This window comes from Eutrema salsugineum, unplaced genomic scaffold, assembly GCF_000478725.1.
Source record: "Eutrema salsugineum unplaced genomic scaffold, Eutsalg1_0 scaffold_3, whole genome shotgun sequence".
Taxonomy (NCBI): Eukaryota; Viridiplantae; Streptophyta; class Magnoliopsida; order Brassicales; family Brassicaceae; genus Eutrema; species Eutrema salsugineum.
Window position 1 is genome coordinate 11,056,849 of NW_006256756.1, and position 16,128 is coordinate 11,072,976.

A 16,128-nucleotide genomic window follows, 5' to 3' on the forward strand; every position below is an offset into this window, starting at 1 on the left:
GGAATTGTTGTATGTGTCTTTCAATTATTATTTTTTAAATCAAGTTCAAAAGACATCAAATTCCATTAAACTATTTATTTGCAATTATTTAATCAATCCATCACATTTTTGTTAATTACATACTATATATAACCAACTATATATTATACAATTTAAGCAAATCACATACCAAATTCCGTCCAATTTCCTACCAATTCACTTCCCCGACTAATTCCCTATGAATTCCCTTCCTATATCACTAAACCAAAGTAATTGTAATTATACCAACCCAATTTGTACCAATTTCCTTCCAATTAGAATAGACTGAACAAATTAATAAATAAACTGACTAATTTTTAATTATATCTTCCAATTTCCTACCAAATACCTACCCTAAACCGTAAATCTAATTTTATATCATCCATAATCTCTTAAGTGTTTCATTATCTCCTAAACAGCCGACCTCGTGTTCTTCCTCTTTCACCTTTCTCTCCGTTCAAAACAGCAATCTTTGCCTCTGTTTTGTTAACAATACACCATGGCCGGTAACCGGATACCTCGGAAGCCCTCTAAAACCCGCCAGAATCCGCCTTTGGTTACCACCGGAGACACAACAGATATAACGGGCTTTACCAACTCTCCACCATTCCCAATTTCACGGTAAAACTCTCATTTCTCTGCTTGCATGTTTGAGATTCTCGGTTAGAACAAGCATATGAGTTGTCAAAATGAAATGTGTATAACACAAAATTTCTATTTCAAGTTCTAAGCTCAATCTCTTTTGATTTCTTTTGATTTAATACAATAGTTGGTGTTTACATTTGTATATAGGAACGGACCCGGGAAGATTTCGAGCAGTTCATGACTCAGGAGGGACATCTCCGAGATAGCTCAACTCCAGCACCTTAGACGGATTCGTTCCGTCTCAGAGTCTTCCTCAGGTCAACCGGTCAACTCCTGAAAGAGACACCGAAGAATCAAACTCACCCAGGATTCCCGAAGCAGCTGAAACCCGTACCGAGACCTTGTGCTCCGTCGACGACCTGTTGCTTGCTCCTAGGTGCCAGAATTTGCTATACTTGCATCCTGATCGTATCGGAGGAGCCACTTGGTAAGCTTACACTTCCATTGTCATCGTAAATGTTAGATATACATTAATTGTTTGCTTACTAACTAATCTCTAATATGTTATAGGTTTAGACATGACAACACAGGGAAGATCACTAAACAGATTTTGAAGATGATGAAGTCCTATCTCCCAAGATCATATCCCACTTACTGTAGCCTCCCAATTGCTGTGAAAAACCAATGGTTCAGAGCATTTGCAGGGAGTTCTCTACATTCCTTATTACTTTTATTAGCTGGTTCAGTTACTTTTGATATAACAACTTGGTTTACATTTTACAGCAAGAGTTTAATTGGGATCCATCCATCACCGAAACAGTGAGATCAGCTTATGACCTTCAGGCTGATGCATCATTTCGGTCCAACTTGCATGAGTGGAAGAAGACTCTGAAGAAGAAAGGTCCAAACAATGCACCAGATTGGATGAAGTCTCGGATGTCTCTCTTTGGAGGTTACCTGAAGATGTGGGCCTCATCACATGTGAAAAAAACCTCTGCCAAGAACTCCAAGAATCGTAAAAGTCCAAGAAATGGACTAGGCCAGGCCATTCACAACAATGGAGCTAAAACATTGGAAAGGCGATGAGATGAGCTGGTAAATCAGTCTAGTTTCATTCTTTTCATTCTCGGTTTGTTGCATTTCTATGTTTGACTCTTTTCATTGTTTTTTTTTTAATTGCAGACGGTGGAAGGAAATGGAGAAGAGCCGGACATGCTGACATTCATTGAGGATGTCCACACCTGTAAGAAGACAAAGACCATACCTGATAACAAAGCTAGACAGATCGTGAATGAGTCTAAGGCGAGGCTGGAGGAGATTGCTACTCAGAGACAAACTCAAGGAGAAGGCTCACAAATCCTTACTCAAGCCGAGATAAATGCAGTCGTACTTGAGGTATATGTTATCATTATATACCTTAGAACTTAGTTAAAATGTTGTCATTATAGTCTCATTTTAGTAATAGTGAATTCATATGTCTCATTTCATGTCTCAGCTCATGTGTCATATTGGTAGCACTGATTGTAGTTGATATTTTTTTTTCATTTGGACATGATCATGGCTAATTTGGTTACTTGACAAAGTCTGCTTGTTCATATCATGCCTCATTTAAGGTCACATTTCATGTCTCCTTTGAATAATAGTTTCCATGTCTGTTTCGTGTAGTGTAAGGAAACAGATTTTGATGACTTGGTTTTTACATTTGTTTTGGTGATGTCTCTGTTTTTACATTGTTTGTTTTACGATTTATCTAACACCATTTCCTCACAATCCTTTTTTTCATTTCCAGCAAATTTCCAAGGTCAGAGGTCGGCGGTTTGGGATTGGTACTATGGCTGATGGCAAAGGCATTTCTTCCACAAAGGCTACTCAGAATCAGACACAAGATTCATTAGAAGAGGTTATAAAGACTATGAAGAAATCTGAAGCTGAGAAAGATGCACACATTAAGTATCTAATGGAATGCAACAAGCTCCTTCTTAGCAAGTTTCCTGATCTGGTTCCTCCATCAGCTCCGGCAAAGGAGGAGGACGCAGATGATGAAGAGGCCGAGGCAGATGCTGAGGACGCCGAGGCAGATGATAAGGATGCCGAGGCAGAGGATGAGGTCGCCCAAGATGAGGATGCCGATGAAGACAAGTCAGAGGAAGACAATTCTGAAGATGATGAGACGCAGGAGTAGGAGTTTGCAGGAAGACAAGGCTGAAGATGTGGTGGTTAGTGTTTGTGTTATAATGCTTAGGTTTTTTTTGGGATGACATTGTGGTGATGAATTTTAAGGGTTGGTTTTTGGTGTGTGATTGGGTTCTCTAGTTAAAAAGTTTCATTATGTTATCTTGTTAAACATTGTGGTTATGTGATTTGAACTTTTATTATGATTTTAATTTCTCCAATTTCATCTCATTTGTGATTTCACATAATTTCATTCATATGGTTTTGTAGGTAATCTGTTTGTAAATTCGTAGGTTTTATTAAAAGGTGGTAGGAAAATCTCGTAGGAAAATGGCAGGAAGATATTCATAGACTTTTAGTAGGTTAGTTTTGTCGGAAAATGGAAGTAATTATCCGTCATATAAAGGTAGGTTAAGTATTGTAGGAAAAATAGTCGAAGCAAACTGGTAGGAATTTCGTCAAGATTTACCGACAAAATTTATACCTAATTTTGCGTAGGAAATTTCCTACGGTATTTTTCGTAGGAAATTTCCTACAATTTTCCTACCATTTAAAATTTTCGACGGCCGATTTCCTATAAACAATTATCGTAGGTTTTGGGTAGAAAAGGGCTCTTTCCTACGCTTAAAGGATATAGTCAGTGTAACGAGTTCGGGCTCTTGATTTGAGAAACAACCTTACATCTTGGTCATGTGATCTCCAGTAATAATATCAAAATTTGGTGAAAATACTAATACTAGTTTGATTATAACTAAATAGTTTTATTTCAGATTAACGAATTCAAGAAACTTCAAACCATAAAATAAGATCTAAGGAACTAGGTGAAAAAAAAAATTGTATGAAGGAGAGTTTCAAACCGTAACAGTTAAACATTTTACCATGTGAAAATTCCCATCATCAGTTACAACATCACACCACTGCACCTTACCCAAAATCTCTCCTCCTTGGCATCTTTCCAAAGCAATCTCTGCACACCAAATCTTCTGTGCGTCACCATTGTTACGAAAGAAAAGAGCCAATTTCCCACCATAACTAACTGTGTCCGTGCAGGCCGTCTTAGGCAACAATTCTTCCAAACCTGTCACATCAATCCAACACCTCTGCTTTGGATCATACGCTCTCAACTTGTTCTTGTGAACATCGTAAAAGTACAATACACTGTTAACAACACATGCACCCTTCCAATCTTCAGAATTTAACGTCTTCTCCAATTCTCATTTACTTTCTGTTGGCTCATAAACAAAGCTATTATCTCTATCTCTCATGCAAATCTTATCCTCCATCACCACACCATCATACAACATGTTACCTACCTCCATGTCTGGCTTTGCTCCCACATTTGAATTTCTGTATCAAACACCATGACTCTCTTCCACAACATATTCCCACTAACTTTGTCATCACCCCAACAATCTCCAATTACGTAAATCTTCCCGTTGATGATGCCAATGGCCTTATCAAACATCTTCTTAGGAATGTGAGAGATGGGTTGCACTGTATGAAATCTACAATTGATGTTTAAAGCTCTTGATGAACCCACCACATATATGTTTGATCCCACTGCGACATAGCTTCCATTGCAAGGTATAATAGGAAGTGACCGGATTATGGCCAAGCGATCCTTGCTGTTGACTTTCCAACGGAGAATATACAAACAGCAATCACTGGGTAGTAGTTATAGAGGACAACATAGAGACAGTGTTCAGTGCAGCCTAACAAGGACGTCTTGCCTATAGTTCAGGCGACGCTACGAGTGACCGAAAACTCTTGGAAACGAGGGAGATTGTTGGATAATAGCATCTTGGTACACGTGCTACGATATCAACAATAAAGTCATCTGGAAGTGACGTAATCATGGATGGTGAATGGTGGTGCTTCTGTGCCCTAACTTTGGAAAACATCTACCAGAGTTAGAGCATGTGCAATGACAGAGATCCTGATGGGTCTTTACCTTTTTTTTATTATTAAAATGTGTTGTTTTAGTATTAGAGAGTTAATAGGAGAAACCTGAATTTTTTAAAAGTTCAATTGGAGAAACCTGAATTTTGTCAGGTAAAAAACAAAAAGAATGAGGACCCAAAACAAACTTTTTCACTTTCTTCTCTTTTATCCAATGAAATTTGGACATGTGCAGCTCAAAAGATGTTTCTCACATCTCTAAATTAAGAAACGTCTTTCAGCTTTTTTTGTGTTTTTCATTTATTTAATTTGGGAAAAATGGTAGAGACGGTGGTTAAATACCCCCGTTGCACTTGCTCTTAACCTTAAATTCAAGCACTGGAGAGAGGCGAAAGCACAGATACTTGATTCATAATTATCTATAGAGAGCTTCTTTGGGTTGAATAGATGATTGAGTTTCAAACAATCATGAATCTTCTCCAGCTTTGTGACCTTTCTCTCTCAACTAGGGTTTTGTGATTTAATAAAAGAAACGTGTTCTGATTTTGCTTTCTGAATTTACATATTTATAACTAATAACTAGGTGTTCGGCCCGCACACATAAAAGTTTCAATGTTATAAACCAATGAAAAAAATTAAAAACAACTTTTTAAAATATACATGATAAATAAAGCAAACACAAAAAATAAATACCATCCAACATTAAAGACAAAAATGTTTACGAATAACTGTATTGAACTCACAAACCAATTGAATTAAGACAAAAGCGAGTTCTTCGTCTTCACATAATTATTTTTCACCTTTTTTTATTTATTTATCTTTGAGTTTTTATTCTTTATTATTTTTTCTTTATATTTCTTCATAGTCTTCCATCTTTATCTCTCCATCTTCTCTCACGTTTTTTTCTTAGTTTTCTTTCATTTTCTGTTTCCTTCTCCTCTTTATTCTATATATCTTTTCTTACTTCTTATTCATTAAGTTTTTTTTGTCACATCTTCTTCTTGTTTGCTGTTTTCCCCATCTTCTTTCTATTATACTTCTTCTTCTTCTTCATCGCTTTCGTCTTCTTCATTCTCTCTAACTTCATATTCTTCTTATTTTCTTTAATCTTTTATATCAATCAAATATATGTACTTGAAAACTATAAGTCTCTCTCTCTCCCCATCTATGCGTCCCTCCCTCCCTCTCTTTCTCTCTCTCCGTAGTCCTAAATTGTATATATCATACGAATTAGATAACTAAATTTAAAGTAAGAAGTATCTCGAAAATAAAAAATAGAAACACATAAAATATGAACTAACATAGATTTAATATCATGTACCAAGAAAGTTTAACTCTCTCTACCATTTCTCTCTCTTTCTCTGTCTTTCTGTCTTTTTCCTCTCTCTCTCTATCTCTCTTTATCTCTCTCTTTCTTTTTCTCTCCCTCTCTCTCTCTCTCTCTCTCTCTCTCTCTATGTTTCCCTCTATTTCTCTCCTTTACACTCTCTCCATAGACATGTCCTGAAGCATCTACATGTCCCTGAAAACTTTAACTCAATTTCTCTTTATCTCCCTCTTTCTCCAAATTCATCACCCACTTCTCCTTCTTATTCCTCAAATTTTTTTGTTTTATCATAACTTTTTTTATTCTGATTTTTCTTTTCTTTTTTCTTTTGGTCTTCTTCTTCGTCTTTTCATTCTTCTTTATCATCACGTCAATTTTCTTATTTCTTATATTTTCTTTCCTCTTCTTCATAGTCTACCAATTCTATTTCATTTTTCTCTTCTGATTTGTCTTCTTCTTCTTCTTCTTCCTCCACTAGTAGAAATTTTTCGTATAGTCACGAAACAGTCATGGATTATCCGTGGCTTTTTTTAATTTAGCCACGAAAAATTTACAAAAAAGCTATGAAGTAAGAAAATAATAGAAACGTGAATTTTTCGTGGATATTCGTGGTTAAAATAGCCACAAATAAGTGATGTATACTTTCATGACCACAATTATCACAATGTTGCAACAATATATCTCTGAGTATACAGCTACAAAAACAATTCAAGGCTAAACCGTGACCAAATTTTCTCAATTCAAGACACTTAACTCTCATATAACACTCGACAAAAAAACCTCTCGACACGATGACGACATAACACTTAGGCCATGACTGTTTGCATGGTTTTTAGTTTTTTTTTGTTTCTGGCTTTTTGAATTTGGTTTTTGATTTTTGGATTTTGGATTCTAAAATTTTGGTTTTTGATTTTGCTGTAGATTTTGGTTTCTTAAAACCTTGAATGGTAGAATTTGTTTAGTTTCTGGTTTTCTTATCAATAATTATTATTTTTAAAAAATATTTATATGCTTTTAGTTTTTAGTTTAGTTTAAAGTGTTTAAAAATTACTAAAGTTTAATGAATAAAATTAAAGTTTCAAAATCATATTTCTTATAAAAAACAATAACTCACAAAAATTTATAAGTAAGAATAAATAATTATAAAATTATAGATTTTTTCTACAATAAAATATGATAGATAAAAATGCACATATAAATTATTGTAGAAATGAGATTTTGTTTTGATTTATATATTTTATTGTAGAAAACTAGAAATGAGATTTTTTTGTTTGTTTTTGTATTTTTTTATTCAATCATTATTGATTGGGAAAATAGCAATAAATAAAATAAATAAAACAACAAACACTTACGGAAACTTCTTTCAAAAACTCATAAATTGTAGTTTTTGGTTTTTGTTTAGAAAATATAAAACTCTAAAAAACTAGTTTTCTAGGAAATCCATTTGTTCAAAAACTTGACTGGTTAATCAAATGGATTTTTGAAAATCAAAAGCCAAAATCTGTTTCAAAAACTACAAACAATCAAGGCCTTAGAAAGAAAACTCTACTCTCAAATCTCTTCCTCCTCGCCATGGTTTCATTCGGCCAAAACTCTGACCGTCGTCGCACACATCCCTCCGATCCACTCCGCGCACATCCCTCCGAATCGATTCCGCCGGGTAAGTCTGCTCCTCCTCTTTCTCCATAAGTTTTCTTCAGTTTCATTTTGTGAAATTTGTGTATAAATTCTTAGGGTTTGAAATTGTTTAGTGAAATTTGTGTTTGATTGTTTCTCTTACATGCTTAATCTGCTTAATCTGTAAAAAATTTGTTGGATTTGGTGTTTGGGTATCATCTAGCGTTTGGAATTGGGGGTTTCGAGTTGGGTTTTGATTTTCTCTTCCATCGTGGGTGTTCTTGTGTTCTTGACATATAAGTTGCCTACTAGTATGATAAAATGTTTCTCTAGTTTTGGTTTTGGTTTTCTTCGTTCAAAAAAAATGCCTATCTAGTTTTGGTTTGCAAAATTCGTTTGATTGGAACTAGTAAGATAAGATTGTGAAGCCACTGTTTATCAAAGCTTTTGTTTCCTTATTATAAGTGTCGAAAACCATGAAGTAGAATAAGGATACTTAGTTACAACTTTTTCTTTTGTGCTGTTTGGTGTTAGCATTTTTTTTTTCAATTAACATTATTTTGGCTGTGCATTAAAGACTTTTTGTGTTCGTATTTGTAACTTTGTATAATACAGACGTTTTGTGTTTGTAAATTTGCATCAGAATGACTTATGTGTTGTTGGTTAGATTTGTTCTTTACTTAAGGCCACTTAGGCATAAGAAGATATATTTTCAAATTCTCTTGCTTAATACTGGTTTCACGATTTGCCATGTCTTTATGCTAAAGCTTCTCTACTTAATTTCTTTTAGATTGTCAGGTTTTCTCTCTTGCTTTATGATGAATGCTTCTACTAAACCAAGGTATGTGATTTCTTATCATTAATTCTTGCTGTGTAAGATTTTCTTTGTTTGTTATGTTTCAAGAGATGAAACAGAGAAGGCCTGCTTAATAGTGGTTTGGAGATTTGGCATGTCTTTAGCTGAAGCTTCTTCACTTAATTTCTTTCATATTGTCTGTTATTCTCTTGCTTTATGATGAATGCTTTTATTAAACCAAGGGTGATTTTATAATTAATTATGGCTGTGTAATAACATCTTTGATTTGTTATGTTCGATAGATGCAACAGAGAAGGCTTGCAGACTTCAGCTTCAGGTCTTTAATACTTCTTTGTTCTGACAATTGTATAGACATATTTTTCCACAAATTCATCCGAACAACTTGGCAAGGCTACTACAATATACCATGGAGCAGCTGGAAATATGTTCCTTGAGAGAGGAAAGATGTGTGGTGGCAGACTTAAGTGTTTGTTTTCTCTAAGTTAACTATTTCTTTTACTCAACACAATGAATGTTGTTTACTAACTTACAAATACTAAATTTTTTTTTTCTTTGAAGATCTCAAGGTTGGCGTGACAACTCTCAAAGGGAACTTGGTGGAGTTGAAGAATGAGTTTAAGGAGATGGTTCACAATGAACAATTCTCTTTGGATTAAGACCCTACCACGACTACTAACCCGACTACGATAGTGCTGGGTACTACCCAGTTAGATAAGTGGTGTGCTAATGTTTTTGGGATTAAAATGTTCAGCTTTTGTAAGTCATTAGACTTTATAATTCTTTTGGTAATATATGATTGGATCTTTGTAAAACATTTGGTAATATATGATATTGGATTTTAGAATTTTAAATTCAAGTTTTCAGGTTTTCTTGTTTTTGGAATTAAATCATAAATTTGTGGTATTCTGTACCTAAAGAGCTTGACACGAAGATAAAAAGCGACATCTATATTGATGAAAATTCCATAGCAATTCGTGGCTATTTTAGCTACGGAAAACCCACGAACTAAACAGTGGCTATATAGCCACCAATTATTATGTGACTAATTTGTGACTAGTTTTGCCACGAAATCTATGTGTCTAAATCGTGATTAATTAGTCACAAAAAGCCATGAAAAATTTTAGTCACGATCTTATAGACACGATTTTTTTCGTGACTTTCCGTGTCTATATCATCATATAGCCACGAAAATTAGGCTTTAGCAATGAAAATTTGTGTGGCTGTACACATTTTCTTTACTAGTGCTCTATTGTTTTGTTCTACTCTTCTTTCCGTTCTTTATTTTTTTGGTTTAGTTCTTCTCCGTATTTTTCTTATTCTTTTTTTTTTCGTCTTCTTCTTCAGTTTCCAATTTGAAGGTTTTTGCCTTTTTTTTCTACCCCAAATTATTCATCTTATTTTTCCCCCATATTTTCCTTCATCATATTTGACTTGTACTTTTTTTGCTTTTCCTTCATCTTCTTCATTGTCTTTGACTTGTACTCTTTTTTCTTCTTCTTCTTATATATCTTTCGATTTTCTTATTCCTCACTCTTTTCTTTCATATTCATCATTGTCATTGAGTTTTTTTTCACCATCTATGTATTCTCAGTTCTTCTTCTTTTTTGATTTTTAGTAGCCTTTTTTATTCTCTACTTCTTATTCCTCTTTGGTCTTCATCAAACTCTTCTTCTTCTGGTTTTTCTTGATCTCTTTCTCATCTTCACCTACTTTATTTTCTCATTTTTTTTCTTTTAATTTTTTTCTTCATCTTTCATTTTTTTCTTCCCATTTTCTTCTTTAACTCCAACATCTTTTTTCATCTCCTTATTCTTCTTCACTATTTCGTGTTCTCATCTGCTTTTTATTCTCCATGGATTTATTCAAATTCGTCTTTTTTGAGTTATTATCATCAACTACATCTTCTTTTTTATACTTATACTTCTAAGTAATAAGAATTATAAGTGAATAAAAGTAAGAGCAATATATATGATTTATTAGGAAAAGTATTTGTACATCTTTTTTAACAATAAATATATGAATGGGTAAAAATAAGAACAATATATAATTAGCAAAAATTAATTAGAAATCTGTTTAACCTTTTATTTTTATTGATGATAATTAAATTTAGAAAGTACATTAGAAAAAATAAATAAATCCAAACACAACGAAAAATCTAAGAAGTTGTTAAAATAAGATAATTAAGGGAAAAAAATCAAGGACAATGCAAATAATTGACGAAACTTATACTAAAAACATTGAATGGATCTCCAAACATGAAAATGATTCATCATAGAACATGCACGTAACAAAGCAGTTTACATCATTCAAAGAGAGGAGTGAGAACCCATTAACTTGCCTCATAGATAGCTTCGGCATACTCGGTATCATCGTGAATTAAACCCAAAGTATAACATGCATCTTTGAAAGTAGGGTGGACAACACCATTAATTGTTCTTATATCTATATAAAAACATGGATCACGAACGACATGCAATGAAACCCTCAAGTAGTAGACTTCGCCAGCGTTAGGGTTATAGTTGGCTATAATACTCAGTCTGGAGTTGCCGCAAAGACGGAGATGCCATTGATGTTTTTACGATACCAAACCCAATGGGTCGGAAATTCGGAATATATGGCTTCAGGATAGTACTAATTACATTTTAACTAACTTGTAAATTTATCACTGTTAAAATCGGCAGAAAAAATGTTCATCTTCTGTAAAAATGATTTGAGATGGAGGCAGATGATATGAAAAAATCTGAGGATCATGGAGGAGAAGATTGCTAGTCACTATAGAAAATTCATAAAATTTTTGAAGGAAAGAATTATTAGGCAATTGATTTACCGTCTTGAAGCAGAAAAAACATTTTAAGCACAAACTGAAATAAAAACATAATTTTTTCTTTACCTGACGATTCTATTGTAAGGCAGTAGAGGAAATATTCAATTAGCAAAGTATGAACTATAAAAAAATAGTAAGTTGTCATTACGGAAATGAATAAATAATAGTATATATCTATTTTTTTAAAAGACGTAGATGAATTTTTTAAAAGGATGCTAGATTTTAGAAGACGGACATTGTATGTAAGAAAACATGAAAACTGAGAGGAGTATATATAGCACGATAGATACACTAGAGTATAGATTAGTACCGACTTTGATATCGGTGGCTTATAACCGACTTCGAGATTAGTGGCCCATAAACAAAATCGTTGGCCTATTATCGAAGGAAAAAGACATGTCATGGGTATTTCCACGTAAGATTAATGATCGACCTATCAGAACATATTAAAACGCCACATAATATTTTATAATAATGACACGTTGTACAATCGCTGTGGAGACGACACATCAGATTTTTGACTTCGCAAATAATAGTATTGATTGATAGATTTAATTCTATTGTTAGGGTTTTAATTTTCTGGGTAATTAGGTTTAGTGCTTTTTTAGTTATCTCTCGATCTTTTTTGGAGCTTTATATTGGGATCGAAAAATGAGTTTCAATCTGACAGATCATATTTTCAACAAGGAGTTTCGTTAGGTTATTACATCGTATTTTCATGGATGGACTTAGTTTCATAGAGTCATAGACTTACTTGGTTGTTTATTTTTAGTTTTTTTATATGTGTCTCTCTTTCATAGGGCTTATGTCTCCGGAGAAATTTTGTTTTCTGCAGGATTTTGACTCTTGAAAAATGGAGAAATATTGATTTCTGCCGCTTTTATCTCTGGGAATGATGATATATTTTGCCGGTTTTGTATGCTTCCTTTTAATAATAAAATAAAGATCTCAGATTTAAAAAAATTGGAAATTCCCTACTCTCCCTAAAAAAACACACTGTAATAAGCTACCAAACTAAAAGTAAAATTTAAAAACGGCAAAGGTAAAATTTCATCATATTGCGCTCTGAAGGAAAGAAGAAGTTGCAGTGTCTGCGACAACAAACTAGATACCAAATCCGAGATAAAATGTTTTATAGCAATTACAACTTCAATTATAAGCTATGAACTAGCTATTACGTAATGGTTTTTGACTACAACAATCTGGGTTTGGCTTTTAAGGTTTTCCGTTCACCCTAAACACTTTTGTTGCTTCACTACAAAGAAAAGAGATCAGTAACGACCCCCCCCCCCAACAAACGTCAATAATCCGTTGGTAATTGCAATTAACGTCATATTTGCAACAAACCGATAAATGTGAGTAATCGCATGGCTTTTTTAACATGGTATTAGAGCCTCGTTTGTTGATCCAAGAAGGATGGCCTAAAAAGGGTTTATCATCGGTTCTAAAGTGGAATTCGGTTCGAGATGGGCTGATAAGAGCCATCATCTCGAGAGGGCGTGTTAGAATCCCACATCGGAAATTTAAAGGGACTAACACTAGTATATAAGGGATTTGGGCCTCTCCACTTATCGCCAATTGGTTTTAAATTGGAAACCCAGAAAACTTAACATTTCTCGTCTTTAATATATGGCTAGTTAGCGTCATATCTAATGGCATCACTCTGTTGTCGCTTATTAAAAATTTTCCTAATTTGCGACGAATTAATAACATTTTCATAAGATGCTACCGAACGACTCAAATGGTGTCCCTACGTAACGACCAAGTTTTATGTTGCTAACTAGTTCTGCCAACCCAAAAAAAAGTGTTTACTCCCATACCATTGGTCCCCTTCATACCACCATTAAAGACATGCTGAGCAGCAACATCATAGACATGGCGTGTTGTCGTTGTAGGCCCAAAAACACGATCTGCAAAAAAGGACAGACCTTCAAGACAGAAATTTGACATCTAGTTTAATTCAGGCCTTAATGCATGATGCACGAAACTTCAATATATGCCACAACACTTTTATACTTCATTTGGTATTTATGAGTGTTGCAATGCTCTAAGTACAACATTTACGATGCTCACGGAAACTTGTGACACTAGTCAGACTGTTAAGACTAACCATAGGCATAAGCAATTGATTGATTATGCTCATTCCGCACAATTGAATCCCCATCTGCATACCATGCAATCTCCTCCCCTTGGCAGATTTCCCGTGGGCTATGTCAAGCATAAACCAATGTCAACTTCATAGAACGAACATCAACTCAGCGTTAAAATCCTATACAGAAAATCACCATTCACCTGAGTGGACGAAAATGAACTGTCACTGTGACATTTTCTTTGGACTGCAAAGCAGTATGCGGTAGTATAGTGTAACAGAGGCTTGTTTCAAGCAGAAGAAGAAGTAGGGGAGCTGTGGCTATCCACCGATGTCTCTGGATAAGGTTTTGAGGACGAGGTTGTTGAAGATGCAGGGGAAATCGCCTCACCACAGGCGACCGAATGCAAGCCTGGAGTCCGAATATTCTCGTCGTCTGTGTGCTCTGCAATCAGGAGCCTCTAGAAACTCGCAATCATCTGTTCTTTGCGTGCTCTTACTCCTCACAAGTGTGGAGAAATGTGGGAGAAGGAGTTCTGCTACAAGATTTCGCTTCCGATTGGTTCTCTGTTGTTGAGCTGATATCTCAAAACCACCTAAAGTGTTTGAAGTGTTTCATTGTCCATTACTTACTTCAGATGACAATCCATGCGCTGTGGAGGGAAATGAATGACAGGAGGCATGGAGCTAATGCTTCACCACCGTCGAAGCTGATAAAGTTCATCGACAAAGGGCTGCGAAACCGTCTTACTGCCATTCGCATCCTTGGCGATACCCGATATGATGACATGGTAGTATATCTTATCTTCCTTTAAATGTTTGTAGACAGATTGGGCACTCCTCATTTTGCTCTTCAAATGTTGGAATCCTTTTATCCGTCTTGAGGTTGGCTATGAGAATGTCTGTGTCTATCCTTGACCTTGGCTATGTTGGATTCACAGTGCTTGAAGTGTGGGTTGCTGCGGGTGACATTGAACCCTCGTGCATAAGGTGATTGAAGGTGTTAAGACGGTGGACAGTAATTGAGTCTTGAATAAGAGTTGACTGCCATGACAATGACAGAGCTTGGTTAGACGGAGTATTATTATTCCAAAAACCCCAGACATACACTTCATTGCTCATGGAGCCGATTTGATACTACAAAGTCTAGTAATTAACCCAAACGACATTGAAAAGAAACGACCGCCAAAATAATCCCCCAAATTTTGAACCTAATAGGAGAAACCTTAAAGTTGGAATTCACCTTCTTATCTAGGAGGAGCATGTCAATACCCATGAGCTCTCCACCTTTCTTAATGTTTCGGGCCTCCCAAAACCGAAGCAGCCTTGCGACAACTGGCTGGACACCACGTCGGCTGTCAAGTCACCAAAAAGAAATGGAATATCTGTCTGAATTTGAGCTGGTGAGATAAGTTTTTGTTTGTTTGAATTTTTTTGTTTGGATTGATTTATAACAGGATAGGAGTGTATAGAGCCCTATTTATACGATAGATTTGGTGATGCAGCATTAGTTTTGAGAGTTGAAGGAGATGATTAATTGGTACGGTAGTTACAGAATTTGATGTTGTTGAGGTCGTAATGGTGAAAATATAGAGTGGTTATTGTATGGAAAAAAGTAACGGCTTAGACATTGAATGGAGAAATGGAGTAGAGAATAGGTGAGGGTGCTCCAAATTAGGAAATTCATTCTGCAGAGAAAGAGAGGAAGGAGGCGAAAAGTTCGAAGTGAAAGTGGATTTCTGTGTGGCCTAATTCTTATTGGGTTTAAATAATCATTTCTAGCAGAATATAGTTGGACCATGCTTGGGTATAAGTTTGGCCCAATGTTACGGTCGATCAAGCGAGTTTAGAAGAGAATTTTAGGTGATGATGTGTCACCAAAATAGAAAGAGTTAAGATGACATGGCATCATGAGAAGAGAGAATATTTTACTTTATATATATAGATATATAGATATCGAAATAAATCTCTAAATTTATTAAGAATTAATGTTGTGCAATCATGTGTAACAAAAAAGAATATAGATACATTAAATAATGAAAAGTAGAAACTGATGGTTAGAGGATATAATTTTCATATGCAAACCTAGATGTCTTAATCGATTATGAGAGCCCCTTTCGGGAACCCTAAGCCCAACTCGGGATCTACTCAAACATGGCTGAGGTCGACATCATCATTGGTTTTAATAAAAGTAATGAAAAACAGTAAAGAAAAGAGATGAAGAAAGCTTCTCTATTGAATAACTCGGATTTGAACAATCTTCTACAAAAATCGCATAAAAACGGCTAAAGGAAAAGGGTTTCTGTAAAGTATGAAGGGTTGTGTTTAAAAACGACCTAAATGACAAGTATTTATAGTCTTCAATACTCCATGGTCTCTAGGGTTCCGGAATTGAGGCTGAGAATGACTTTGGGCTTCAGATATATGGGCTTTAGTTCGGAGTTTAACGGCCACGGTCGGGAGTGACGTGACCGTGGGAAATAGGTGGTTGGCCGCGGTCGGGAGGCTTGTGACCGCGGGAAATGGGCTGTTGGCCGCGGTCGCATGACTTGCTGGCCGTCTTCGAGTGGCTCCGGGGCTAATGGAATATCTTGAGATCCAACCGTTGGAATGTCTCCAAACCAAGTGCATTTGAAAGCTGGTTGATTCTTCTATAAGTTGTCCAATTTTGAGGGTGATTAGACGGTGAGAAGGTCTTCGTCTCTCTATGAGAGTTCTGACGGTTTGCATTTATCCAAAAGAGTCTTTTTGTTCCAATTTGTGCCTCTTTATCCCAAATT

General features: G+C 35.3%; 1 protein-coding gene and 1 long non-coding RNA gene across 3 annotated transcripts; one reads left to right on the plus strand and one right to left on the minus strand.

The window, feature by feature from the left end:
- Positions 1–3,626: 3,626 nt before the first annotated feature.
- Positions 3,627–4,240, minus strand: LOC18014423 (F-box/kelch-repeat protein At4g38940). Its single transcript, XM_024154615.1, has 2 exons — positions 4,089–4,240; positions 3,627–3,933 (listed from the first exon to the last, which is right to left on the minus strand). The coding sequence occupies exons 1-2, from the start codon at positions 4,238–4,240 to the stop codon at positions 3,627–3,629; spliced, it is 459 nt and encodes a 152-aa protein (XP_024010383.1).
- Positions 4,241–7,437: 3,197 nt separating this feature from the next.
- Positions 7,438–9,276, plus strand: LOC112085102. Of its 2 annotated transcripts, XR_002898717.1 has the most exons (3): positions 7,438–7,661; positions 8,409–8,459; positions 8,717–9,276. It is a non-coding gene; the product is annotated as an uncharacterized LOC112085102 (long non-coding RNA). The 2 variants fall into 2 exon arrangements; XR_002898716.1 differs by having other exon boundaries at positions 7,439–7,661; positions 8,409–9,276.
- The last annotated feature ends 6,852 nt before the right edge of the window (positions 9,277–16,128 follow it).

Excerpts from the sequence above, each read along its gene's own strand:
- LOC18014423 (XM_024154615.1), bottom strand. The coding sequence starts at position 4,240 with ATGTTTGATAAGGCCATTGGCATCATCAACGGGAAGATTTACGTAATT. Across the intron at positions 3,934-4,088 it reads GAGCAAAGCCAGACATGGAG|TGTATTGTACTTTTACGATG; the intron begins GTAGGTAACATG and ends TGTTGTTAACAG.